The 26,858-nt window shown below is 40.3% G+C and overlaps 1 protein-coding gene across 1 annotated transcript in view; it reads right to left on the reverse strand.

Annotated features, from left to right (window-relative positions):
* dnah2 (dynein, axonemal, heavy chain 2) overlaps window positions 1-26,858 on the reverse strand; it is a 62,705-nt gene that overhangs the window by 20,926 nt on the left and 14,921 nt on the right. Inside the window, exons 21-57 of the mRNA XM_085351050.1 lie at window positions 26,236-26,392; window positions 25,618-25,792; window positions 24,778-24,941; window positions 24,524-24,685; window positions 24,284-24,387; window positions 23,673-23,829; window positions 22,490-22,572; window positions 21,732-21,912; window positions 21,260-21,398; window positions 20,737-20,954; window positions 20,537-20,629; window positions 20,293-20,418; window positions 19,845-19,955; window positions 19,441-19,635; window positions 18,999-19,105; window positions 16,979-17,168; window positions 16,502-16,682; window positions 15,050-15,177; window positions 11,967-12,119; window positions 9,173-9,298; window positions 8,663-8,881; window positions 7,295-7,412; window positions 6,001-6,137; window positions 5,097-5,234; window positions 4,792-4,950; window positions 4,514-4,666; window positions 4,127-4,218; window positions 3,859-4,054; window positions 3,444-3,668; window positions 3,180-3,284; window positions 2,216-2,404; window positions 1,851-1,936; window positions 1,607-1,737; window positions 1,295-1,444; window positions 745-912; window positions 359-519; window positions 28-167 (exon numbers count right to left, since the gene is read on the reverse strand). Of these exons, the coding sequence (XP_085207176.1) occupies window positions 28-167; window positions 359-519; window positions 745-912; window positions 1,295-1,444; window positions 1,607-1,737; window positions 1,851-1,936; window positions 2,216-2,404; window positions 3,180-3,284; window positions 3,444-3,668; window positions 3,859-4,054; window positions 4,127-4,218; window positions 4,514-4,666; window positions 4,792-4,950; window positions 5,097-5,234; window positions 6,001-6,137; window positions 7,295-7,412; window positions 8,663-8,881; window positions 9,173-9,298; window positions 11,967-12,119; window positions 15,050-15,177; window positions 16,502-16,682; window positions 16,979-17,168; window positions 18,999-19,105; window positions 19,441-19,635; window positions 19,845-19,955; window positions 20,293-20,418; window positions 20,537-20,629; window positions 20,737-20,954; window positions 21,260-21,398; window positions 21,732-21,912; window positions 22,490-22,572; window positions 23,673-23,829; window positions 24,284-24,387; window positions 24,524-24,685; window positions 24,778-24,941; window positions 25,618-25,792; window positions 26,236-26,392 (5,517 nt within the window). The remainder of the gene's footprint in view (window positions 1-27; window positions 168-358; window positions 520-744; window positions 913-1,294; window positions 1,445-1,606; window positions 1,738-1,850; window positions 1,937-2,215; window positions 2,405-3,179; window positions 3,285-3,443; window positions 3,669-3,858; window positions 4,055-4,126; window positions 4,219-4,513; window positions 4,667-4,791; window positions 4,951-5,096; window positions 5,235-6,000; window positions 6,138-7,294; window positions 7,413-8,662; window positions 8,882-9,172; window positions 9,299-11,966; window positions 12,120-15,049; window positions 15,178-16,501; window positions 16,683-16,978; window positions 17,169-18,998; window positions 19,106-19,440; window positions 19,636-19,844; window positions 19,956-20,292; window positions 20,419-20,536; window positions 20,630-20,736; window positions 20,955-21,259; window positions 21,399-21,731; window positions 21,913-22,489; window positions 22,573-23,672; window positions 23,830-24,283; window positions 24,388-24,523; window positions 24,686-24,777; window positions 24,942-25,617; window positions 25,793-26,235; window positions 26,393-26,858) is intronic.

Genomic DNA, 26,858 nt, shown 5'->3' on the forward strand with positions numbered 1-26,858 from the left:
AGGATACATTACATAAATAGACTCTACCTGAATGGCTCTCCCACTGGACTCAAACAGAGCACAATGTGCAGGTTGTTCCTGACTCGCTCGATCAGGTAGCTGAACAATGAGTCAGGAGTCTCAGCCACATTGTCTTTCCTGGCAGACTCTGAAAGAGCATTGCATACCTACAGGCAAAGAGACAGCGTTACACACTGCATGAGGATATGAGCATTTTGAATCTACGCTTTGTGAAAACCGATTTCATTTACCCATATGCTACCTGTTGGCTTCATAGAATGAATAAATATGGTATGGAAATTAAATGATATGCCCTAGAGATAGAAAGACATACTGGCCAGATGAAAGCTATACACACCTCTACAAACTCGTCTGGCTTATATAGGTTAGGCACCTCTCCTGAACTCAGGATGTTATTGATATCCTCTAGGAAGGATTCGTCAACAATCTGGGTGTCATTGAACAGAAAGACTGTGGGCTTGTTGTCCACACCCGCCAAACGGTACAGCTTCTTGATGTCTAGAAGCCACACACACACACACACACACAGACACACGCACACTTAAAATCCCTCACTGTACTAGTAAAAATATTCAACTTATGCAATGCTGACATCCACGAATTTCCTAATATTATTAAATTGGCATGTTTAGTTTTAGCTTTTTTCATTTTAACTGGAAGGTAGTAGACAAATTGCAGTTTCTCAAAAGTCTGCGAATGTAACGGTTGTGTGGCGGACCTCACCCTCTCTAAACTCCAGTTTGCGGTACTGCTTGGTGACTTCCACTTGGAATACCTGGTACTGACATATGAAGGCAGCTATCTTAGACAGGCTTCGCCGACCTGAGCCCCCGACACCTACCACCAGCATGTTGCCCCTGAGCTGACTGATCACTCGAATGATCCGAGTAACTGCAAAGGGAGCAGAAAGATATAACACATCAGCTTCACCGTGCCCGGAAATCCCAGGAGGAAATACAATATACAAACTAAAATTAGTGTGAGTTAGACAATAGTGCACTGCTACTGACTTAAATACCATGCCACAAAATAGCATGCTGACAGTATTGAGCGTGCTGATAGGTCCTTAGTCTCTCAGCTTTTAGTTTTGCTCTTTTTCTCTGTTTTTCAAAGCAGTTTCAAGATAGATCTGATTGTTAAAAGTGAGAAACCTTTAACAGTACAATGACTTGTGGGTGGAACTGACACTGTGGGTTGATGCATCAGGTGTATTGCCCTGTTTTAAACATGCATGCAAATGTGCGTGGTTGTGTGTGTTGCGTTTCAGATGTACTGTGTTCGATGGCATCTCTGAAGAGCACCAGGTTTGTAGGCACCACGCCAGGTGTCAGATTGTAGTCCTCTTGCTGTGTTTCCATGAACTTCTTGAGACTCTTCATGTCATGCAGGTCCTCATAGACAGACGACTCACTCATGAAATCACCTACCCCACAGAACAACAATAAACACATTTAAACAGTTTCACATATTCTGGGCTGGTAATGGACTTAGAAATTAGCCATCAACCCATGAACTCATCTGTGGGAGTATTTTTACACATATTGGAGAAACAATGTTTATGCACAGAATGCAAATAATTAAGTACCAAATATTGGCAGTTGCTTGTTCGGGCAGATGCTGTGGAAGGTGAGGTCAAAGAGTGAACCCAGTTTTTCCTCTAGGAGAGAAATAAAGGTATCCATATCACTGTGGTTTACAAGCCGATCTGAGAAAACCCTGAAATTGACAAATCACATCATCCAGATATTATTCTCTGTATACATGACAAAAGTACCCATGCATTTTAATTTATAAAGCACTGCAGAAAGGCATTCAAATACTGTGATCACCTGAAACATTCATGGATCCACAGTCTAGTAATGTTGGTTTTGGTATCATGGAAGTCTGGATGAGCTCTTAGTAAACCTTGAAACACCTACAAGAGATAAACAGGGGGGGAAAGATATATCACAGAGCATTTTAATTTCAAAGGTACTAAATAATTCAGAGTTTTCATTAAAATCTGAATGAACTCATGAAGACTGTTACCTAAAAGTGATTTTAGGCAAGAAAATGTGTGACCAAGTAGATATGTGTTATTCTTACCAAGGTGAAGTTTAGTTAGTGTTTTATGGAAAATGCATTTTAAGCAGTCTTTGGTTGTACTATTTATGTGCCGTGCAACAGAAGTTCATACTGATGTACACAAATGTACCTTGGAGATGTCCCTGAGGTTGAAGAGGTAATGTATCTTGGCTGGAGTGGGAAGAAAAAAGGCAGTGACGCCATTATACAGCTCTAAGGTTGCCTGAGTGAGAAGCTTTCCAATGGGCTTCAGCTCCTCCTTAAACTCCTGGAGCTTTTGGTTGATCATGGCACTGTAGATGCACTTGATCTGGGAGGCCTGCATGCAGAGAGGAAAGGCAACAATATTCCCAAAACACAACATGCAGACATGTCAGTAGCATACCAGGATAATGCAGGTGTAGTGGTTACAACAGCAAGATAATTTCTTAAAATCTAATTTCATGCTGCCCAATTCACACATAAACCAGGCAAAGCAACTAAAATTTCAAGTGTTTAGATCCTGAATGCAGCATGGCTCCAGCAATTTTTAAAGCAAATTTAATTTAGCTCTTCTAAGGCAACAGAAAACAGGGTTGAGATTGGAGTCAGATAACTGATGCTAGCTGATAAATGAAAATACTAAAAAGAGACGGTGATTAGAAGGGAGCGAAGAAGGGAGTGAACAATAAAACAGGGAAATTATAAACATGCCCAAAACTACAAAATAAGAATAACAAACACATAAGGGAACAAAGAGGGAGGGGGAGATGGTAGGAGGTAAATTAGCAGGGCAGCGCACAGGCAGGCTAGAACACAATTGTAAACTTGAGGGTGTTAGAAATGTGAAAGAGAACGCAATTTTACAGCATTTGTCATCGTGGCTATAATTACAATCAGGGTCATTCCTGTAGGGTGCCATGAAAAAAGCACTAACAAACAGAAAACACCAACAGGAGCAAAACCACAGTCAACACTGAAGAAATGCAAAAATGTGCCTGTGTAAATGAAGAAGGCATTACACAGAGAAAGTAAAACATAACTGCCTGCTAAAATATCACGCTGCTTAATTATAGGAAGAAAAGACAGGAAGACATAAAGAGAGCAACACTTACATTAGGGAAAGTCATATTAATGAGGTTGAATCGACTCTGAAAACGCGGCGTGATGTGAGTCCTCCCACCACCAGGGGGCCCCATTGATGCTAGCAAGAACATGTCCTGAAACACAACAGAAAAAGTGTAGTGTCCTCTGCATATAAAACAGAAAACATTTCACATTGTCACACAGTTTAAACCAAGGCCCTTAGAAAGCAGCAAAACTATCTCTCCAATTATAACACGCCTCACTCATGCCTTCATTAAAACTCAGTTTCTCACCTTGACAACCTTTAGGGTCTGTTTCTTGCGATCATACCAGAAGCCATAGTCAATCCATAGGCGCAGAAGCTCCAGGGGTGGCTGGGAGCCAAAGAGGTCATGAGCCGGCATGTTGAGGTCATCTAGGAAACATAGCAGGTGTTTCCCACCTGCTGGCACATACACGCCTTTGGTTCTCTTTTCTATGCGACTCTCTATAATGTCCTGGATGTTGTTAGAGGTGGTCTGGACAGCAAACGAAAGATGAAACGACGTGAATAATCATAAATCTTTCAAATATTTCTTCAAAGCATCTACCAGCTTATAACTGTAACCAGAACAAGTAGGCACTAATTAGGCCTAATTAAAGCACAGAGATAAACATCAGCACACACATGGCATACACAGCTAAACACAGACTATACAATGAACTGACCTGTGAAGACATGTTGATGGTAAGGGTTTTCCATTTGTTATCTAAGCCCTGCAGAATACTCTGAGCCACTGAAGTTTTACCAGTGCCCACTGGCCCAGTGAGCAGCACAGGGTAGTGTTTCAACACCAGAGCCTTAACCAGTAAGTTATAGCGAACGGTGTCCACAGTTGGAACCATAATCTTATAGAATGGAGCTCTGAGGGAAAAGACAGGGAGATACATAAATATGTCATAGATCCAGGTCACATAATAACATCTGATTACTTACGAAGCATTGTAGCGCCAGCCTTTTGGCAATTTATCTTCAAATGAAGCCCAGCATTTGTTCTTTGGGTCCACGTAGTACTCATAAACTGTGTCCTGCAAGAATTCATATACCTTAACACTTGACACAGGCTTGCAGGCGTGCAACCATCTACTCAACAAATTCATAGAATTGAAAGGTTTGAGTGATAATTGGGGAAAAAACAGGTTACTGTGTTGGTCTACTTGTTAAAATTTTGTAAAAAAAATAGTTTATTTACAATTACAAAATAAGTACACTTGACACTGGTTAATTCCCTACCTTTATTGGGGAATGTAATGAGGTTATAGAATAGAAGTTAACTCATTTCATATGCCATTAGTGTGTAAACAAAAATGTTCTCTGGAAGACCTTGGCAGGGAATGTTCCCTCCATCTCCCGTAGGAAGTTGTCCATCCTCTTGCGTCCATCCTCGTCGACAGAGGCACATATGGACCAGATAAGACTGAAGATGAACCACAGTTCCACCATCCTACCCAGGCTATCTGTGTCTGAAGGATTCACCTGAAGATAGAGCAAAGGAAAAATGCATTTAGTTACACCTATTAGAGATCGACAATTCATCACTGTTGTGGTGCAATTACCCATGGATGGGATTACAATCTACATTTGCACTCTGCTTATTATACCCCACTGCTCGATGTAGCCAGGGAGTCATAGAGGCGGCAGAGAGAGGTGACGCCATTAAGTTCGGCGATGGGGATCAGCTCCTTGCAGTTGCTCTTCTTATAGTTGATCGTGCTCTCTATGTACTTCTCGAACAAGGGCTTCAAATGGTTCACTTCAGCCTGTGAAGTGACATAGAGTGACACATGGAAGTAAAGAGAACGGTGCCAGAAAAAAGAAAACATTACTAATCATACTCGTTAACTATACATACTCTTAACTGAAATGCATGTCCTAATGAGAGTTATTATGAGTGACAGTATTGTACTTTGTGTCGCTTGTTCAGCCAGGACTGCACAAAGGGTTTCCATCCCAGATCAGTATAATCATTGTAGACCATTCCACAGCGGGACACCGTAGCTGGAGAAGCCACTGCTAGATTCTCCACCTCAAATAGAAGAGACACCTGCAACAAATGAATTGTAGTTTTTATACATATTCACTAAAGCTGCATAAATACAGGAAGCAACTGGCAGCAATGTGGCAACCAGTAATTAGTCCATAGTAATTGAATGAGATCTGCGACTCAGCAGGTTAAATAACTGCTGGCAACAGGAAGAAAACATGACCTGAGATAAACTTTTCCCAACTTCCAGTCAACCGACTAAATTGACTACCACTGAGAGTGACAATCGCTGTTTGACATATAACCCAGCAGTGAACACACCTAGGGTCACCTAGGCAACCGAAGCTTGAAATGTTTGCAAGCAGCCAGCTGTCAGCTTCAAAGCTATGTGGACAAGTGAATCTCTTCCAGCGTGTGCACAGCTTTATTGTCAGCATGTGTGATTCAGCTCCCTCCCTCAGTTAATCAAATAAAGCACAGACGATTCTGGGTGATGATAAGCTGAAATTTTCTTCCATTTCATATGTGAGCCGGATAACAAGGATTAAGCCACTTGAATGCTGCTTATTTGTCTTATAAAACTAATCTTATCATGTGTTTGAGCTTTTGTTTTTCTGGATTTACTGAACAGAATCTAAAACAGTCTGGCTGAACAAAACTATTTTAGCCGCTGCATTTTTGCTGCTTTCCTTGCAGAAACTGATTCAAAACTTGGCCTTCTCACCAGCACACTGGAGCACTTGAAGAGGACGGCGCGACCATAAATGATATTAGAAAAAGTCAAAGGTCAAATAATGAAAAGTGCTGTTTCATGATCTGTTCTCACCTGCTCAGGCATAGAGATTCTCTCTCCGTTGATGAGCGTGAGCACTTTGTTGTCATCCATTACTGAGTTCATACTCTCAATCCAAAGTGTGTCAACTGGCCCGTCAAACACAATCCACTTCTCATCTGGTTTCTCATCTTAAGTGAGGAAAGAAGATATTGTGACAGAGACGTGTGTAATAGCAACATTCACACTCACAACAAGAAGACAGTAAGAAGTCGATGTATTGTTTAATAGTTCATAAAAATAGAAGCACTGCCTTTCAATCTTTAGATCTCTCCTTTGTAAACTGGCTTCACACTTACACTGATGGCAAGAAACTCTAAAATCAATACTATGTAATATACATTTTGAAACCATTGTGTCATGGTCCCTGTGCCTCACCAGCGGATCCCGTCTTAGGCAACATGTGTTTTTGTTGTTTTTGCTCTCTCTCTCCCTTGCCGCGGCGGTGCTCATTATGGGCTCCCGCGCCTGGCCCACGCATCTGCCATCTCCACACCTGCTGCCTATCTGCGTAATTGCGAGTCCTACTTAAGATGGCAGCACTGTGCTACTCGTCGCTGGATCGTCGAGCTATCAGCATCAGTCGCTCAGTAGTTTGAGAATCAGAATCTGTGAGTTCTTTCTGTCTGTTCGCCTCTAACTAAAGTTTCATATCTTTCCCAGACCTTTCCCTGCCTGCCTGTCATCCCATGGACGAGTGTGTGGGTTTGTGTAACCCAGTTGTGGAGAGAGGAGAGTGATTCTTTGGAGCGCGTCTGATCCCCTTCCTTTCCCTCACGTACCCCGGAGCCCTGGACCCCCCTTCCAGCACGTTGTATATAGAATCACCTGGTATTGTCTGTATCAACAAACTGTCTTCTCTACAAGGATTTCTGGTCTGCGCCTGAGCCCGTTAGCTAAACGTGACACATTGTCATGAACAAGATCGATTAATTATTTCTCTAACAGCTCCAAAAAAAGGAATCATTCTTCTTTAGTGCTGGATCTCATTTTAAATTTTGACTATTGTAACAAGTGAAGCCAATAAATGTTTGTAAATGAGCTCACCCAATGTAAGATTATGCAGATAAAGCTGCACAGCATGCTGTAGCTTCTCAGTACTCAGTGAAGCTCCAAAGTGGCAGTATGCACACGTGGAACAAAGAACTTATTTTGTTTTCATCATGACTTAAAAAAAAACTGAGCATATAAAAAACTTCCCTGTGACATTCAATTTCAGTCAGTTTAGAAGGTAGAACAGGCTATGGGGAAGAATCATCCATACAGTGTGTTTTTCTGGGGTTCGCACCTGCGCACGCTGATCTCATGAGGGATGACAGCACTCCATCAGTCCACTCGTTAGTAGAGAGATCATTCTCGCCATACAGCTCTCCTAAACTGAGGGCTTTGGGATTCAGAGGATAGTCCTGCCAAATGAGACATGAACGGTAAAAATGGAGTCATCTGCTCTGTTTTAAAATCATGGAGAGTAGCTTGTAAAGAAATGCAAGGCTTTAGTTAGATGAATTTGGCCAAACCAATGTTCATCAGTTGCATAAATACATTTTTGTTTTTACATTTTTACTATTGGATTTTCACTCTGTGTACAGACACCAACAGAAAAAGGCTCATAAGTCAGAAGGTTTGTGAAGAGTAGCCAATCTCTAATCATTCAGTGCTTGGATATATTGGATTTGACATGGTTATTGTCTGATATATGACAATATGAAAACTTTTTTTTACAGAACAGAAAAGAAAAAAAGTCTGAGCTCATTTTAAAATTGTTCTTTCTTCAGCAGATCAAAGTCCTGCTACATTGTTTGCAGAACATGTAGCAGAGTTTGCCAGATGAGGATCTCATGTATCATTTATAGGCTGTAAAAAACCCTAGATAAGTGAATGTAGTTAAATACAGATCAGTCATAAGATGAAATACACACTGATGTAAATGAGGCGACAGCGTTCTAATTTTGTTTATGTTTTGCTCTTTACTCTTTACTTTTTTTGTTGGTAACTTAATGGAACATTTGAATCTGGGAAATATTGAACCATTTAGATATTAATATGACACTTTGTCAGCTCTCGAGCATAACAAAAGTTTTAGTAAGAATTGGATTTCAGCCACATTATGATAAATATTAAAAAAGTGCCGGTGGTGGTGGAAAGTGAGTCTCCATGATCTGAGGTGTGGTTGTTCTCTATTACAGAGGGAGTTCATACTGTGAGTTTTCCTCTCAGTGATGGGCTTGGAGGAGCAAAAGGTCACACACTTAGAGACGTATGTGACTTCCAATTACTTCACTGAGAAGAGCTCTGCTGAAATGATGCTTCAGTGTCTAATGTGGAAGAAGTGGGAGGGTTCAGTCTGTCTGGGACAAAAACCTACAATGGACACAAGCTTTGACCTCATTTAATCAAACTGAAGCAAGCAGCCAGTTTCAGTCCCTTTAATTCATGTTTGCCTGTTTAGATCTAATCACTGCGATGCTTACTGCCTGTTCTGTAACTGCATGAAAAAAGAAAAAAAGAATCCTGTGACAGTAGTTGAAGAATTTTACCATTAAGAATACAAACTTCAAAGTCCGGCAACAAAACATTCTTTCTGATTAAAAAAGCAAGCAGTATTACAATTTAAAAAAAAGAAAAAAGAAATGCTTTCTTGTCTATCCTAACTAACCTGGACCTGCTGAAAGCCTGGCTCTCCTTTTTGATGCAGAGCAGTCATGGCATTCTGTAGGGTCCTCCAGGTAACACTCTTAGCACTGCCTGTCTTGCCCACCAGCATGGAGGAGTGTCGAGAGTTTTTGGTCTCATAAAGTTGGATGACTTTGGTCACGGTAAAGGGTGTCACCTGCAAACCACTCCGATTAAGCTCCTCCTCCACAGCTTCCTTCAACTGTGAAAATAAAGAGACCAAAGATAGACAAGGAGTCAGTGATCAGTGATGCACTAAGTGAGACTGCACATATCAGAAAAAAGTGATACATTATGAAAGATCATAGGGTCACATTTTTTAAACTTATTTCTGACATCTTATTGCACAAGAACACTGACCAAAAGAGATATTATATTATTTGTTTGGCTTTGTGCACACAGGGACACAAAGACATTCCTGCAATGTTTCCATTTTTTACCAGTTGTATATCAAATCCGTGCTTATCTTGACTGCTGATTTAGATTAACTTACTTTGCCATAGTCTATTACAGGTGTTTCTACGGCAGGGAACAAGTCTTGAATGATTCCACTGAACAATGGCAGGTCAGCAGAGGTCAGCTTAGCAATGTTCATATCCTTCATAGCCATCAGCAGCACCTAAGAATACAGATACAGGAAGAGACTTACTCGTGATTTCCCAATGGTCAGCTTATTTTTTAGATCTTTATTCACTGCTGCTGGCTCTGTTTTTACTGATCTGAGATCAGTTATGAACTGCACTTTGTGTAGAAACACAGTTAGCATTAGCAAGTAAGTTAGCACTCTCAATTGTGGTTGTGACAGACGAGTTTTCTCTTTGTAAACATCTCGTGTGCTGTAAGAAACTTTTAATAACTCGTTTAGCACATTAAGAATGAAACCTTTAATGATGGAGAGGGGGACTTCTGCCATTTATGCCGTGGATAAATGGACACGATGAGGTTCACCAACACTCAGATTAACATATCTGAAAAATCACTTAGTTGACCAAATGGATAAAGTTTAAATAGGTGTTTTGCTAATATACCACCTTCAGTTTTTATTAATATTTCATCATCCTGTAGATACATACAGTTAACTATGCCATATGATATGATGCTCAAGGCTTTTAATTCAGCTGTGACTGTTTTTTAATGATGCACTACTGCAGAGTAAACAGAATATCAAGTGTTTAAAACAAGCTCAACCTTAAACATCTGCACCAGTAATACTGATCAATAACAACACTTATGGGGAACGTTTTTCTCAAGAATAAATATTTTTATTTTTGACACTTTATGTAGAATTTTACGGGGTCTTTGTTCGCCTTCCTTTAAAACTCACTGCACGCCACTGATTTCCAGTCACAGCAAACACATACACAGCGTTCCAAACTATTATGCAAATTGTGTTTAAGTGTCATAAAGATTAAATAAGTTGTTTTTCAATTAAGCCCATGGATGGAATTGTGTCAGGACTCTTTGTATCACTGAAAACAATCTCGGGCACCTATGATCATTAGTTTGCCAGGTGAGCCTGATTAAAGGAAAAACTACTAAAGAAGGATGTTCCACATTATTAAGCAGACCACTATTTTCAAGCAATATAGGAAGGAAAATGATCTCCCTCCTGCTGAAAAGTGTGAAATAGTTGAATGGCTTGGACACGTAATGAAAACCTTGGATATTTCATGAAAATTTAAGCATGATCGCCATAATGTTACGAGATTTGTGGCTGAGTCAGAGCACACATGGGTTCGTGCGGATAAAGGCACAATGATGAAGGTTTCTGCCAGACAAATACATCAGATTAAGAGAGCAGCTGCTAAAAGGCCATTACAAAGCAGCAAACACATATTTGAAGCTGCTGGTGCCTCTGGAGCCCTGCGAACATCAAGGTGTAGGATCCTCCAGAGACTTGCTGTTGTGCATAAACCTTCTATTCGGCCACCCCTAACCAGTGCTCACAAGCAGAAACGGCTGCAGTGGGCCCAGAACTACATGACGACTAATTTTCAAACAGTCTTGTTCACTGATGAGTGCCGTGCAGCCCTGGATGGTCCAGACGGATGGAGTGGTGGATGGTTGGTGGACGGCCACCATGTCCCAACAAAGCTGCGTCGTCAGCAAGGAGGTGGTGGAGTCATGTTTTGAGCCTGAATCACGGGGAGAGAGCTGGTCGGCCCCTTTAGGCTCCCTGAAGGTGTGAAAATGACCTCTGCAAAGTATGTGGAGTTTCTGACTGACCACATTCTTCCATGGTAGAAAGAGAAGAACTGTGCCTTCTGCAACACAACCGTCTTCATGCAAGATAATGCACCATCTCATGCTACAAGGAACACGTCTGCATCATTGGCTGCTATCCGTGTAAAAGGAGAGGAACTCATGGTGTGGTCCCCATTCTTCCCTGACTTCAATCCTATTGCGAACCTTTGGAGCATCCTCAAGCAAAAAAAAAATGAGGGTGGGAGGCAGTTCACATCCAAACAGCAGCTCTGGGAGGCTATTCTGACATCCTGCAAAGATATTCAAGTAGAAACTTTCCAAAAACTTACAAGTTCCATGGATGCAAGAATTGTAAAACTGCTATCAAAAACAGGTCCTATGTTAATATGTAACTTGACCTGTTAAGATGTTTTTGATTGAAACAGCTTTTGATTTCAATGAAATTGATCTACTAATGCTGCAAATTCTACAAATGACCATTTTCAATTCTCTACATCCTATAAAATCTTTTGAAACTCTATGTGCATAATAATTTGGAATAGTGCATTTTAAGTGTTTTATTTCTGAAAAACATACTGATTTCATTGGGAGTTTTGTTCACTAACGTTTGAATTATACTCTATTGGTCGATGACTCGAAAATTATGCCGACTGTCATTTGAATCGACTGTTTAGGAAAAACAGAGAAAAATATCATTTGCATAATAATTTGGAACGCGGTGTATAGTTATGCGCTCATATGAACACAGAAAACAAGCCTTTTCAGTGTTTTTGGAAAAACTTGACACATTTTTAAACTAAAAACAAGCAGTGTAAATAAATCAAATATTTGTTTTTCTTTATCTCTTATTTTGTGAACAATATAATTTAGTTTCTGTAGTGTGTATGGCTGTAGATGCCTAAGAGTTCCTAAAAGATAAAAGTTCCAATATTTATATTTCTATTATTTTCAACTTCCTTTAAACCACGTGTGTGTGTGTGTGTGTGTGTGTGTGTGTGTGTGTGTGTGTGTGTGTGTGTGTGTGTGTGTGTGTGTGTGAGAGAGAGAGAGACAGAGAGAGAGACAGCGAGAGGGATACATACTTCTTCATCAGGAACATTTGGGCAAGAGCGCCGCTTCTTTCCAGCAAAGCGAAGCAGAGAGGTGAGAGCACGAAGGCCAAAATCATAGTGGTCCTGTTTGGACAGCTGCTGCACTGCCAGAGAGTACAGAGTGAACACTTTCTTAGCAAGGACCTACAAGGACAACATCAGAGGGAAATTAAAATTAGCATAAAGACACACAGAAAAAAGGAGGAAAAGGGAAGAAGGGTACACAGGATTAAAATTACAGTGTGACAGAAATGAGACAATCCACAAAATGCAGATCGTGTATTTAACCACACCAGCAGCTTCTTCTGTGGGACAACACATTAATGGGTATGTAATCTTCACGCTGCAAGAAAACAAGGTTAATAAAATAAAATGTCCATTTAAAACGTTCCAAAGCTGTAGCTGTGGAAACCCTTTTTGTGTCTGTGTGTACTGTACTGGATGTGCGTATTCACAGCTCATGCACAATTACCACTTTCATTTACTTAAGCTTCACTAATGCTTCATTTGCATACTTATTATTACTTGTATTATATGAAAATATTTTTGATAACAGGAACCAAGACCTGCCCAAGTTGGTATCCTTTATGTATGTATGACTCTCCAGCTTGCACAAACACAGAACAACAACATGCACTTCTAAATTTAGCAGCACTGAGAAGCTGTGCTGTTTCATTACAAGTGTGTTTTTGTTGCCCTTGTTTCTTGGTCGATATCCTTAATTGTCTAGACCTTTGGTTAGTTGCAGCTCCCAACAGGATTCAGCGCTGAAAAAGAAAAATTTAACCTAGAAAGCGCGAAGAGTGTGTGTGCGTGTGTGTGTACGAGGCAACATTACAATATGTTTAAACACATCCCTGACTATGGAGTGCAAGAGCCTGCGTATTAACCCTCAAACACAGACACCTGGAGTCAATGCCCCTCCACTCTCTCCAATGCTCACACAAGGTCAGAGAGCGCTCATCTTTTACCAGAGGGAGATCACATGTGTTCAGCAAAGTCACAGCAAAGAAGGCTTCACTTTAGGTAGATGCAAATAAAAAAACACTAATACACTAACAGGTACCACTAAAATGTGAGGCATCATTTTGGAGCTACGTGGGTTTTTAACCCCCCCCACCTCCTCCACATGCCGTATCTTTGAATAACTGAGTGGCTGTGTAGAATGTGATGAACTTGATAAGGTAAGGCAACACTAGTAATAAAGATCTTTATCTGTGTAAAAATATCTCTTCTGCTGATTGGTTCAGCTCTTCGTTTAAGCTGTGATAGTTTAACACGATACAGAAATTATTGTTTGCATTCAGAACTGTGTAAAGGGTAAACCCACCGCACAGATAGCATTTCTTAGGCTGACACCTGAGGTATGCAGATAAAACCTGCAGAGAAGTTAGACTAAGAGGCTTAAGTGAGGTTTGTCAACAAAAAAAGCAAGAAAAAAAAATCCAATCTGGTGTATCATCAGGACTCTTACAGCATTTTAGTTTTGTGTATACAATAAGAAATTAAAGAATAAGGCAAAAATGAAACATGATAATTACACTTGTTTATATGTTACTGTAGATCAGACCTGGCACTGTACAGCCTGTGGTCCACATCCAGTCTCTTAGATGTCCCTGACAGACACATGTGAGGTCAATGTAAAATTAGTATTCAAACATAAAGAAGTATATATCATGCAGTTTATTCCTTTTCACCTGCTTTAGTTTACAGATTGCTCTGTTACTCATCGTTATATATGGGATATTTGAAGAGTTTAAGATAATGGAGGAGCTGGCACCCAAGCACTCAATGAAAGCACTATAGCTGCTTTCATTGCTAATATCATAGCAGATGAAGTAATTACACTCTAACCAACATAACAGTAGCATTTTGTATAAAGTTAATTGTCTTTTTTAATGTTTTTTTTTTTTTAGGAACAGTGAAGACTAACAGGAAAGTGAGAGAGGGGAAGACCTGATGCCACGGGTCGGACTCAAAGCTGCTCTCAGCTGTGCGGCATGTGATCGCCTGCTCATCCCACGGAGCTAAACCAGCGCCCGAGTTAACAGTTTTTTAGATTTTTAAAAACATCCACATGTGTTTTATGGAGTTTTGATTAAATTGTGATAAAACGTTGGCGTTTTTACTGTGCATTTAACATTTCCAAACGTAACATATTCTCTTATCAGTAGCACTTTATAAAGACATGAAATTAATAATGAGCAGAACTGAGTTCAGCTTATTAGTGTAGGTCTCCACAACAGTTCCAGTTTCTCATGTGGCCCCCTGGGAAAATTAAATCAGAGTAAATTTAAGGCATACTAGTAACAATAATTCAAAATAGTGCCATTTTTCACTGGAACTGCTTTCTGGTACAGAAAAAACATAGTCCCTATGGCATCTTAGCAGCATGATGGCACAATCGTTGCAAGGTCTTGGGTTCAAATCCACTTCACAGCTCTGGCCTTTCTGTGTGGAGTTTGTATGGGTTCTTTCTAGCTACTGTGGCTCTCTCTCACAGTCTGAAAACATACATAATTAATTAACTGGTTATTTCAAATTGGCCATAAGTGTGAATGTTTCTCTGTGTTAAGGTATACTGCCAACCTGTGTTGTATGTAGGTGTACTGCCTTTTCATCCTATGATAGCTATGATAGGTTCCAGCCCCCCTGCAATCCTGAAGTAGATACATAGATAGATGAAAACTACCTGCAATACTGTCTTTGACCTACTTTGTTCTTGCACCTCATAAATCTCAGTTTATCCCAACAGTTACATACTGTAATGTAATCTCTTCATGCTCCACGATAAACTCCAACTCTTTTAAGCAGTAACCAAGACTACAACATTACCATTCAAACACTTGCTTGCAGCATCATTCCTGCAGAATATATTACAGTTTTGTTGCACTAAAACCAAAGCAACATATTTGTGTTAGACCAGTAGAGCAACAAATCGAATGCTTTTAGCAAAGAGCGCACTTCAATCTTAAATGCTAATATTGCTTGCCGTTATTTTGCTTGTAGCATTAATGCCTTCTGTTACCTTCCCAGAACAGTGCTGGGATACAGTTTCCATACAGTGTTAGTACCTTGCAGTCGTTGAAGCCCTCACCAAAGAGCAGGATCTCAGCAATTAGAGTAGAGTCAGGCACCACCATTGATATAGGTCTGAACATGGACTTCAGGTTGTCAGGAAGCTCAGTACGACCAGCATAACCTCAGGAAAAGAAAAGAAAGCGAGAAAATAGATTAGATTTGGATAAAACAGATCTTCATGTACAGGTCCCCTCTTCTGTCAACTCTTGCTCTATAGGTTAATGTTCTTCTCTTGGCTCTTGACGGAGGCGGTCAAACTTTCTCCCTCTCCCTCATCTTTCCTGTTTGGCTTCTCATGTCTTTTGTATAGTCTCGCTTATTCTCTAACACTAAGAGAGTCTCCCAGATTTGTTCTCTAAAAACCTAAAGAAGAATTATGGATTTGATCAACTGGTCCCTTAATGAAACTGACAACTCCTGGGCCTGGGAGAGCCTGATTGTCCTGAGGAGAGGTTTGCTGCTGGATACTCGGTGGTCGGTTGCGTCGCGTGTCTGGGGACACTCTCGATGGAGGACATTGAACAACTTCTACCAATTCGGAACCACGATAACAGAGTTCTGGCTGATTGGAGCTGGCTCGGACCTGGCTTATCGAAGAACAAGAAGCGGCTACAGCTGTTCAAAATCCCACAAGGCTGGCCGACATGATAGACGATGGGCAGGGCTGTGAGTGCTCAGACTGTGTTTTTTGAACACAGTATGGATAAGATCTTGGAGAAGCTCATGGCTCTGCTATATGGATAACATCTTGGAGCGGAACAACGGGAATTGAGAGACCTGGTGACCAGTGACGGACATTAGACCAACTGTAAAATTGGATGCAGTTTGTTCGCACTAACCAAAACAGCTACCATCTTCATCTCATGCGGCCCCCCTGGCATCAGCTGGATGCTCAAGGCAAAAGCTGACGGGAATAACAATTCTCCTTTAGATAACAAGACTGTGTTGTGACTTTCTCCCTCCTCATTCAAGGCCACCCGCGTCGACCGAAGACTGTTGACTTTTGCCTAACCGGGTGAAGGGACACTTTCTCTCGGCTGAACACGGAACACACACTCACACATATGCATGTACACTGACACAGACCTACACTCACCCTCCAAACACCTTCGAAGCTTATGTCTTCTACGTTGTGAGATGTGCTGATTCATGTGCTGAGGTGTTTTTTTTCTGTTCTTAAACTGATCTCCCTGTTGGAGCTCAGTCTGGGGGGAGTTCTTTTTTCTCCTCGTCTTTCCTCATGTTGTGCATTTTCCATTGTTACACCTCTCTGACCTGTCTTCCCCATGTGATGTTGTAATGTATGTATGGTCAGAAGGGTAAGATGGCGCTGGCGAAGGTTGGCAGCCTTAACCCAACAAATTTCCAATGCGTGGGACTAATAAAGGTTATCTTATCTTATCTTATAAACATATGGTGACAATTGCACAATTTTGTTGACCTACCGGGATTCATGGTGATAAAGATGCCACATGACGAGACCAGACGGATGTGTTGTCCCTCAAAATAGAACTTGGACTGCAGAGCTGTGAGAGCAGACAGGATGGACAGGATCTGCTGGGCCACCACCGACAGCACTTCAATGTTGATACGGTTGAACTCATCAAAGCATCCCCATGCTCCTGTCTATTTGAGGTGGACATAATGAAATACACACAAATTTGAAATCAGATTATGTAGATTATGTTTTTTCCTTAGCTGACATGCAAAACCTTTGGCCTGCCTAAGGGTCAGTACCACAAAAAGAAAACGCTATTCAGAATTTACTGAAGCCAAAAAGGTTTCAGCTAGATATTTTTCATACAGTCATGTACTACATACAGCATCACAGCTGGTAATTACTCAAGGCATGAAAAGCATTAATGTACCAATTTTTACAGTTATTGTGGTCACCTGATATCATCATCTCTACTACTTCCTACCTGAGCCAGGCCAGAGTACATGCGTCCCATGGACTTGTAGTCCAGTCCTTCAGAGCAGTTGACTACGATGACATACATGCCTAGAGCTTTTCCTAAGTCCTTTACTGTCTCTGTCTTTCCAGTACCAGCTGGGCCTTTAGGAGAGCCTCCACGGTGGAGATGAAGTGCTGTGGTCAGAGTCATGTAACACCTGAAGTAAAACACTGACATTTACTTTACAGACAAATAAAAATGTGGTAATACAAGTATTAAACACATACTGGAACTATTGTGCAACATAGTAGTAATATTTTTGTAACACACACAAGATTAAAAAAAAAAAGCTTTCAAAAAAAGTCACTCAGAAGTCAAAATTTCAAGAAATTTGGTCAGTGAGTCAAAATTTGAGCTACATAAAGTTGAAATTGTGAGATAATAATTCAAAATCTCAGGTTACGTCTGCCAGGCCATTTTTTTTCCAGTGGCAAAAACAAGCTTCCATACGAAATAGAATCATGGTGTTTCTTACTTAATATGTACACTATATTGTCAAAATTATTCACTAACCCATCCAAATCATTGAATTCATGTGTTCCAATCACTTTAATGGCCACAGGTGTATAAAATCAAGTAACTAGGCATACAGACGGTTTCTATAAAGATTGGTGAAAGAGTGGAGTGCAGCCAATTCAGTCACTTAGTTGCAGTGAAAGAAACTCTTAATGCTTCAGCACCAACATTTTGGACAAGTTCATGCTCGAAATTTGTGGGAACAGTTTGGGGACGGCCCCTTCCTGGTCAGCCATGACTGCACACCAGTGCATAAAGCAAAGTCCATAAAGACACGGCTGAGTGAGTGTGGTGTGGAAGAACCTGACTGGCCTGCACAGAGTCCTGACCTCAACCTGACAGAAAACCTTTGGAATTAATTAGAGCAAAAGCTGTGAGCCAGGCCTACTCGTCCAACATCAGTGTTTGACCTCACAATGCGCTTCTAGAAGAATTGTCAGAAATTATCAAAAAAGCTGAAACTGTTACAGCTGTGAAGGGTGGCTGACGTCATATTAAACTCTGTGGATTAAGAATGGGATGTGTATATGTGACGGTAAATGAGGGATCACTTTTGGCAGCATAGTATATCTATAAGGTTATCCAATATGCCATTATGACATAAACACATACAGACACATGTTTGAAACAACACCAGTTAAGCTGGTGTAGCTATATATTTTGTACAGACAAAGATTTATTATAGGAAGAGCTAAAAATACGTAACTATTATAGAAGTATATTATGGGCTACTGGGATTCTGATAACTTTTGTTTTGTAGTAATCATCAGTCTTAGTAGTCAAACTACAGCCATCTTTAAGCGAAATTTAATTTTTGTCTTGATAACCTGTAAAATTTTGTGACTGTCTTGTATAATCTGTACTTAAGGACTTGTAAGGACATATGACCGAAATGCACCACATAGCTGTGCTGTGGTTTTGTCTACATTTACATGCAAAAATAGCACTCAGAGACCATCTTGACAGACAGAATGTCTTCCGTTTTATTTTTCACACAAAGTCTAGTGACTATCCAAGAACTCGTTTATGTGCATCTCTCTGTCAGCCAATGAAAAGAACAGATGGAAAGATGTGTACCTGTAGTGGGAGAACACAACCTCGGCATATCATAGATCTGATCATTGAATGTAGAAAACAGAAAACTTTTACACAGCCACTGTACCTGATGCTCAGCAAGGGTCAGGGAACTGTGCTGCGAGCACTAGTTATCATTTTCAAGGCATCCAAGTTGAATTGCTATCTACCATATTTTTTACAAATATTAGCCAAATAAAAAATGGAAAATGTAATGCTAAACAAAAAACAAATATTTGAAGAAGTGAAAATTTGACTCCAGCACACTTTTTGACAAACACTTTAGTGCCAGTGCGTGCTACAGTAGGTTTTTTTCTAGGACCAAAAAGATGCCCAAGGTGAAAATCATTACACTCTGGATGTCTGTGTGTGCATTAACTGAGTAATATGAGGTCACCTGTCGGTAAGCGGAGTAATGACGAGCCGTCCCGAGTTGCCCAGGTACTCATATCCATAGTTGAACTCTGTGTTGGTCTGTCGGATTATACAATTCATTGCATTCCCCTGGGGTAAAAACAAAACAAAACAAAACTGAAACTAAAAGAGTTTAAATATTTTGTACTAAATTACTAAGCTTACATTAATCTAATGAAAGTGATTAGCTAGTACTTTCATTTGTCTATTCGATATGAGAAGCTGTATATACCAACATAGCACAGCAGGCTAGCTCAGACTAAGTACTGTTTTTTAACTTTTAACAAACAAGATGCTAATTTAATCCCATCTTTACTAAATGTTACTTATACCACCTGCATAAATGTTCCTTTAACCACCACAATCCACTGATAAAAGCAATTTATCAACTCACCTGTTCTATCAGTGTCTTGCGGTCAGCTTACCTGGTCTTTTTCCCAGTAAAGCCGCAGCTGAGAGACCCACTCAAAGGCACTGACATCGTAGCAACCTGCCTTGGCCAGCTTATCAATAACATCCCGAGCATGAACCTCTACTGTCACCAGAGCTACGATCTTCAAACGCAGGACTTTGGGCAAGTTACCACGAATGATCTCTGAATAGCACTGAAGCATGGAGACCTGAGAAAGACAGTTGTGCCAAAAATTTGACAAATTTATTTGATGCGTGGTCATTTTTTATTGTCAACATGACAGCTATGCACTATAACCGCACATGTTTAAATACCCACATGTTTTTGTGGATATAAAATAGTGTGACACCAACAAAAAAGAATATGGTATTTACACACTTTCAGAAGTTTAGTGAAGTGGCAAAAAGTCAGTCAAACCTGTTTCTTCTTCATGGACTTCAGGGGGGCTTTGTCAGCTCTCTCTTTGCAGTTAATGAGAGCTCTTGTGACATCAGCAGTCCACTGGATCTGACTAGCTGTGATTATCATCTAAAACAGGAAGAAATAATCCTTGTTTTAATCTTACTTTAATATTAAAATTGGTTGCAAATGTAATGACTTATTAACTTTATAAACTAAAAGGCCAATGCCATAAATTTGATACAAATAATATATAAGAAGAGTAAAGTAGCTTATTACTTAACCAAATACACAAGATGAGTAAATCTCTTTTAAACTGGAAAGAAATAAGTTTTATTTAAGCCACTGGGATTTCTACATTATCAACAGGATGTGCAGGAGCAGTAACTGCATCAGTGCCAGTGAATGAGAAAATCAGATAAGAGAAGAAGAAAAGGCAGGGCAGGAAAGCCAAAACCAGACATACCTGTCCTGGCCAAGCTCGGACCCATTTGTCTCTTGGTCCTGATATCCTCTTCAAGTCTACAAGGCAATCCTTCAGGGACTCCTTTAGTGTAAGGCGCATGCTATGCTCCAGCTCGCACAGCCACTCCTGCATGCACACATGCAAATAAACTGGTGCTCACATTCAGTATCATGATCTTCTCCACTGCATTTATCACCACAACACCCCTGTCATATTATAATTTGGATCATTGTTAGTGCTGTACCTCCACAGGTTTGTTCAGTTCCACTTTTTCATATAAAGAAACAAACTCCCCATCAGCAGAGAACATCCCAGCAGCTAGTGTTTTAAGCTTTGTCTAGAAAACACACATTTTGAAGGAAATCCAGTTATTTAGGACAAAGCAGAGTGTTTCCAGTACACAGTAAATGTGTAGCACTGATCACAGAGTATGATTGTCCCTGCCTTTTCAGTGGACAGGCTCTTAATGTTGTCAAAACACTTCTTCAGGTGAGGCTGCATGGCTTGTGGATTCTGTGATTGTCCCAAGATCTCCAGAACGTCATCATTGGACAGGAAATAGAACCTCGGGAAGATCTGCCTTTTGGTCTCCAGGTATGTGTCCAAGGCTTTAAGGATTTCCTCCAGCTCAAAACCCATCTGTGACAGCTTCTCTGGCAAACCTGCAAGGCACAGCGTAGATCATAGACTTAAAACACATTTTTATTTTACAAATTAGATGACTTGGAATTCTTTTTGCTCAATCCAAATCCTTGTTTAGCTAACCTCTTCTATACTGATATTTTAGATGTTACATATTATGTTAAATATTTAAAAGTTAAGGACTTTTTTTAAAAGTTTCAAACTTACATTTGGGCTCTGAACTCATGAAATATTCTTACAGAGTTGTTAAGGGATTTTTAGGGCCTGAAGACACTGTGTGCTACAGTTTTAATAAGAGCACATTCTTTAAAGTAACATGTCATACCAGGCTTGTGTGTTCCCTGCAAGGCATTTTTATCCTTGTGGAGACAACCCATAATGGTTTTCCAACTAGAACTTATGTCTTCAAATTCTTTGCACTCATGAGGCAACTGCTCCCGGATGTCCTTTCCTTGGAAAATGTTCTGGGTGAATAAAAGAGCATTTAAATATATAGTTACAGACACTAAGGAACAGACAAAGCTCAATTCTATCCTGAAAAAGAAAAGAAAATGAAATGCTCAAAGGGAGCAGCAAGAAAACTGAAATGAGAAAACAAAACAAGACAGCGATGGATAAAGACTGAAAAGGAATGACAACATGCAACTAAATTGTTATCAATACAAGAAACTTCCATCCGTTGCATGCGCAAAATAATTCATAAAAATAATACATGTATAAATCAAATAACTAGTATTCAAACACAATAAAATAACCAAATATATATTTTAGAAGTACTCTGCCTGGGTTGCTTGTACCTCCAAATAAATCCAGTGCCGTTGCACATTAAGGATCATCTCAGTGACTTCCAGCACATGGGAGAGCTGACGCTCCCAGCGGTCCACCTCCTGTTCAAAGGCTTTGACAAACCGAGATGCCTTCATTGTGGACAAAATAACTTGGTTGTCCTCCAGTGCCTGGAAAACCTCTTCTGTGCTCCTGGGAGACAAGAGGAGGGTAACCATGACCACTGACGACTGCTTAAAATTGGATTGTAAGACTAATATTACTTCACTCTGTTAGTTTACACGCAGCAACAATGTTTCAGTGAAACTGTTGCACAGCTGTGGTGCCCTGTTCTGCATTAACCGTGCACAGAGTCTGCTGAATTAGTGTCACTGTGTATCTTCCCCTCTGCCTGCTTTCATCATGTTCAGTGTGGATCAGCGGCACTGTAAAATCAGCAGCAATGGCTCAGGCCTGCTGATTAAACTGGATCTGAGGTCTGACTCAGTTTGTATGCAGCGGATGGCTTAAACATTCCCGCTGACACATCTGCTCATTCTAACTTCTTAAACAATCACATTACTCTCAGATCCATTGGATATATGCTCTATAGTATATAGAGACGTAACACAGGCGTGTAGAGTATGAAAACCTAACCTCATGACAGTGCTGAGCTGTACTGAACTGACCGTGATGCAAATACATAAAGGTATGATGAATACTGAGGTTTGATGGAAAACGTCTTTTTCTTTTCTTCTCTAAACCGTGCCTTCAAGGCTCACTTTCTCACCTCAGTCGATAGTGGCCTTCGTCTTTGTAAGGTGCTATGTCCAGGGTCATTTCCTTCCACGTCTTGGTGATACCCTTCAGACCCTTCAATGTCACACATAAAAAGACAGTCATATGACCCGATTAATAACAGAGCACAATTCACCTTAGCTTTGAGTTTTAGTGTATGAATTCACTGGGGATGGAGAACTTTTACATTTGCATAATGACAAAATTTCTTTTCCAATCGCTCTTTTGTGACCTCTTACAAGAGATTCTTTTCCCTATCACTGGGTCTGAGGTGGCGGGAATAAGAATTAGCACCTCCGAGTGTGAGCTGGTTTCAGCTGGGATACAGTGGAGTGCCCAGGCCAGGTCAGGGACAAGGTGCTGCCCTGAGTGGAGGTATTATGAATAAGTGATTGGAGAGTGGAGAGGGGAAAGTGATAGATTGGTGCTGTTTTTGCTGTAATGCGGATGCTGTAGCAGTCTGTTGTAGTGAAGAGTGTGAAAGAGTGTGTTCGATCTATGTTCCTACCCTCACCCATAGCCACGAGCTCTTGGTAGGGATTAAAGAACGAGGTTGGAAATACAAGCAGCAGAAATGAGCTCCCTCCAGAGGGTGGCTGAGATCTCCCTTGTCAATAAAGTGAGTAGTTCTTCTATTTGGGAAGGACTCAGATTATAGCTGCGACTCTGTTACTGCTACTATAACCGACTGAGGTGGTTTGGGCATCGCATTCGCTAGAGCGATTAAATCTCTAGGCTGACTTCGGAAGGCCTGGAGATATAATCTCCCACCCGAATGAGCCGAAGGAGGAGGCTGACGAGAGGGAGGTCTTGGCTTAGAGTGCTGGCTCCATAACCTAGAAAATGGATGGCTGGATGAATTGTGTGACCCACACATAGATCTCTTTTGGCAGATACTTTTTGGACTTAAGTTTTTCTTCATTTTACTCTGAATTTTCTGGTGTTGTATGTCTATTAAGGGAAAAGATTTTATCAGTAATACAAAAAGTACATTTCCTTCTTAAAACCCCTGGAAGGAAACACTTTCTGAAACCTAATGGAGAATTTAAATTTCAGATTCTGATAGGGTAATACTGACTAAACCACATCAAGCAATTGCTCCCTTCAGGCTCGCTTTCACTCACAGTGCCACAAAAGTTCCCACTGAGCACCTGTCTATATTTATTAAAAAACACCTGTTCTATGGAGAGTTCCTTGGTGGCGGCTCCAGAGATCTCGCAGATGTTTCCAGCATACATGTTGAAGCCGAGAGATATGATCTTTTCCAGGGTGAATTCAACACTGGTTGGGTCAAAAGAATACTGCAGCTCCTCAGAGATCTGCTTCCAGTGCCTGAAAGACGCATTTTAAGTTAAGTTATTCTTGTCCCACTTTTCTCAGATGAAGAAATATGCAAGGCTAATTGCAAGAACACACAGGTCTTTATTTCAAAAGCACTCGTGAATTTTTAGTGTGTAAACAGTGTGGTAATAGTGATGCAGTAATGTAACTCATGTCTGTTGTATCTAAAAAACAAAGCTAGGAAAATCTTCTGTTTGTAAGAAGAGAAAGAAACAAAGTGTAAAAGAGGGGGAGTGTCAGCTAACACTTTGTGGCAGTTCTTGATTTGAGACACTAGCAACTTAGCTACAAGCAATAAACTGCTCACAGTCTTAATTCTCTAATCTTTTAATGATGCTCATTTGTAGTTGTAAACCAACCCCATTAGGCACACAGATGCTTCATTCATTTTAACACATCCAACATATACTGAAATGACAACAGAGAGCCTGTTTTCAGTCAGTACCTGTCTCTTATGGCTGGGTTCCTCAGATCAGCAATGAGCGGGATGACCTGCCTAAACTGGTCAATCTTGTTCTTGGAGAAATCTACAATATCCCACTGTTTATCCTGCAATCAGACAGAGATCACATCCTCACAGCTGTGTGATGAAAATGTCAAGTATTGTTAGGTACTGCATTTTGTGATTTGGCAACAAATTTTGTAAATTTAGCAGTCACTAGACTGTCTTCAATGAAGTACTGACCTTCAGATCTCTCTGGAGTTTATGGAGTTTTTTAAACATGTCCTGTGCGGCAGTCTCCAAGCTCTCTGTCTGCAGTGTACCAAACTGGCCAGCCTTCCAGATATTCCAGTTGCCGTTCCATTCCTCTGTGATATCCCAGACCTGCTGCAGTTGGTCCAAGTCCTACAAACCACATAGCACAATTTATTGTCATCAAATGTTACTGTGTTGCACCAATGCTATGTTAACATTCTGAGCCTAGTGCTGGTCCACACCTTCTCCAGAGTCCGTATGCTTTTGGAGGGGGCTTGTTCTATTTTGAAGAATCTCAGCCCATCGAGGATGGTGCTTTCTTCCTGTTTCAGAGTCTCCAGTTGGCTACGATGCTCTGCTATTTGTTTTAAGGCCAAGTCAGTGCTCAGTGCACTGTTAAATGGACCTGGATATGCAAATGTAAAAAACGTAGTGAGGTATGCACTCATGAAGGCACATAAACATTAATCATCTGTTTAGCACTGGAAAAAAAACATGAAGAAACAAACATTGTCCAAACACACTAAGACTGACCTAAGCCTTGAAAAAATAAGAGCAAAGATTAAGTCATACTGTTTCTACCAAGTTGTCCTCAGTAGTATGTCTTATGTAATATTTCTGTTTATATTATCTAACTGTGGAAACATTTCTTTTATCACTTTTTTAGAGCGCTTACAAAGGATTTAATATTGGTCTATTAGTCTATTCACCAACCACTGAACATACAAAGACTTTGAGTGGAAGTAATGAAAATAGGACGTGAAACAAAAGTAAAACCTTCTAAATAGGAAAAAAAAGATAATATTGGACATAAAAGCAGCAGGAAAAGGCAGAAGAGGTGGAAAAGGTGAGGGGCATTATAAAGATGAAGTATTATGAGTAACAAAGCATAGAGATACAGGGTCAAGAAAAGATTAGAAACTGGGTATTGTTCCAAAAGAGGCTTAATTTAGATCGTTAATGAGAAAAAAAGAAACAGAACAAGTGAAAGGTGCGCAATCACAAAATCATGACAAACTTGAAAACAAAGTATCTGAATATGTGAAAGAGCAAATGAGGGAGATAGAGAGAGGGACTGTGACCTGTGGCACTGAACTCCTCCACAGTGGCCTCAACCTTCTTCTTCAACTCCTCGTACGAGAGGAGGAGGCTGTTCTTAAACTTTTCCTTTTGTTTCTGCAGCATGATGTCACTGTCGATCAACACCTGCTGGAACCACACCCACTCCTCATTCAGCACATCCTGCATTTCCTGCACCTGCAGAGAAACCGAACACAGTCAGCAGAACTGAATCATGATTAGAGGGAATGCATTTCTTCATGACATGTTCCAACAGTGTGTATATGTGTGCAGACACTCAGAAACCTTCAAGGTATACAAAATAAATTTGGCCTTGATTAGAAAAGATATGTTTTGATTGGTAAACTATATTTTGATACTATCTGAGGCCAATGAATGATAAACTTCACCCTCTGTGTAACTGCACAATTACTGTCAATATCAAAACAATATGAAAGACATTTTATTTGGCATGTCGCTCACAAGCAACACCAGCAGTACTCTTGGAATAACTGAGAGAGATAACTGGATAGACTTTACAGCGATACAAAGACAATGTGAAAATCCAATGTGATTGTATATAATACATACACAAAAACATGTGCTTTTTCAGTTTGTTTAGGGATGAACAAGGCACCTACATCTTGTTCCACTGGGACTTCATATTTGCCGAGGATAGCAAACTGTTCATGGATGACAGGAATCTGAGCTTCGGTCTTGGCCAAATTGCTCTGGAGAGTCTCCAAGAGCTTTTGGCTCTCACTGAGCTCCGTCAGCGTCTGGGGAGATTTTTTCAGCCTAAGCACACATAGTACATACAAACAAATACAACACAAAGTCAGATTTGCTTTTTATTATATTCATTCATTAACATTCATTTCGGCAATGTTAACTGGATCGTCCCTTCATCTTCATGTTCTGTACCCTAAAACATGCCCTAATATGCACGATATAGTCACACTTGCAGGATTTGTAAAAAGTCAACAGTCAATTAAGTGCCCACTAAGACTGCAAGTGTTCAGAGGACAGAAGAGACAGATGAAATGTCATGTCACTCCTGAAAACCCAAATACAACAGACTATAAGACCCACTAAAAGTCTCGTTAGGCTACAGTTTGGTAGCCTATTAAGAATAAATTAATGACATATGTGATGTTTTGCATAACTGTACCCCACTAGCATGAACGTTGTGTATGTTGTGCTATCATAAACCCACACTGTATACTCATTAATACATTAAAAACAGATAAAACATATAAAATGT

Source organism: Diplotaxodon limnothrissa, linkage group LG3, assembly GCF_057381915.1.
Source record: "Diplotaxodon limnothrissa isolate DT_005_m linkage group LG3, D_limnothrissa_male_GT1.1, whole genome shotgun sequence".
NCBI lineage: Eukaryota > Metazoa > Chordata > Actinopteri > Cichliformes > Cichlidae > Diplotaxodon > Diplotaxodon limnothrissa.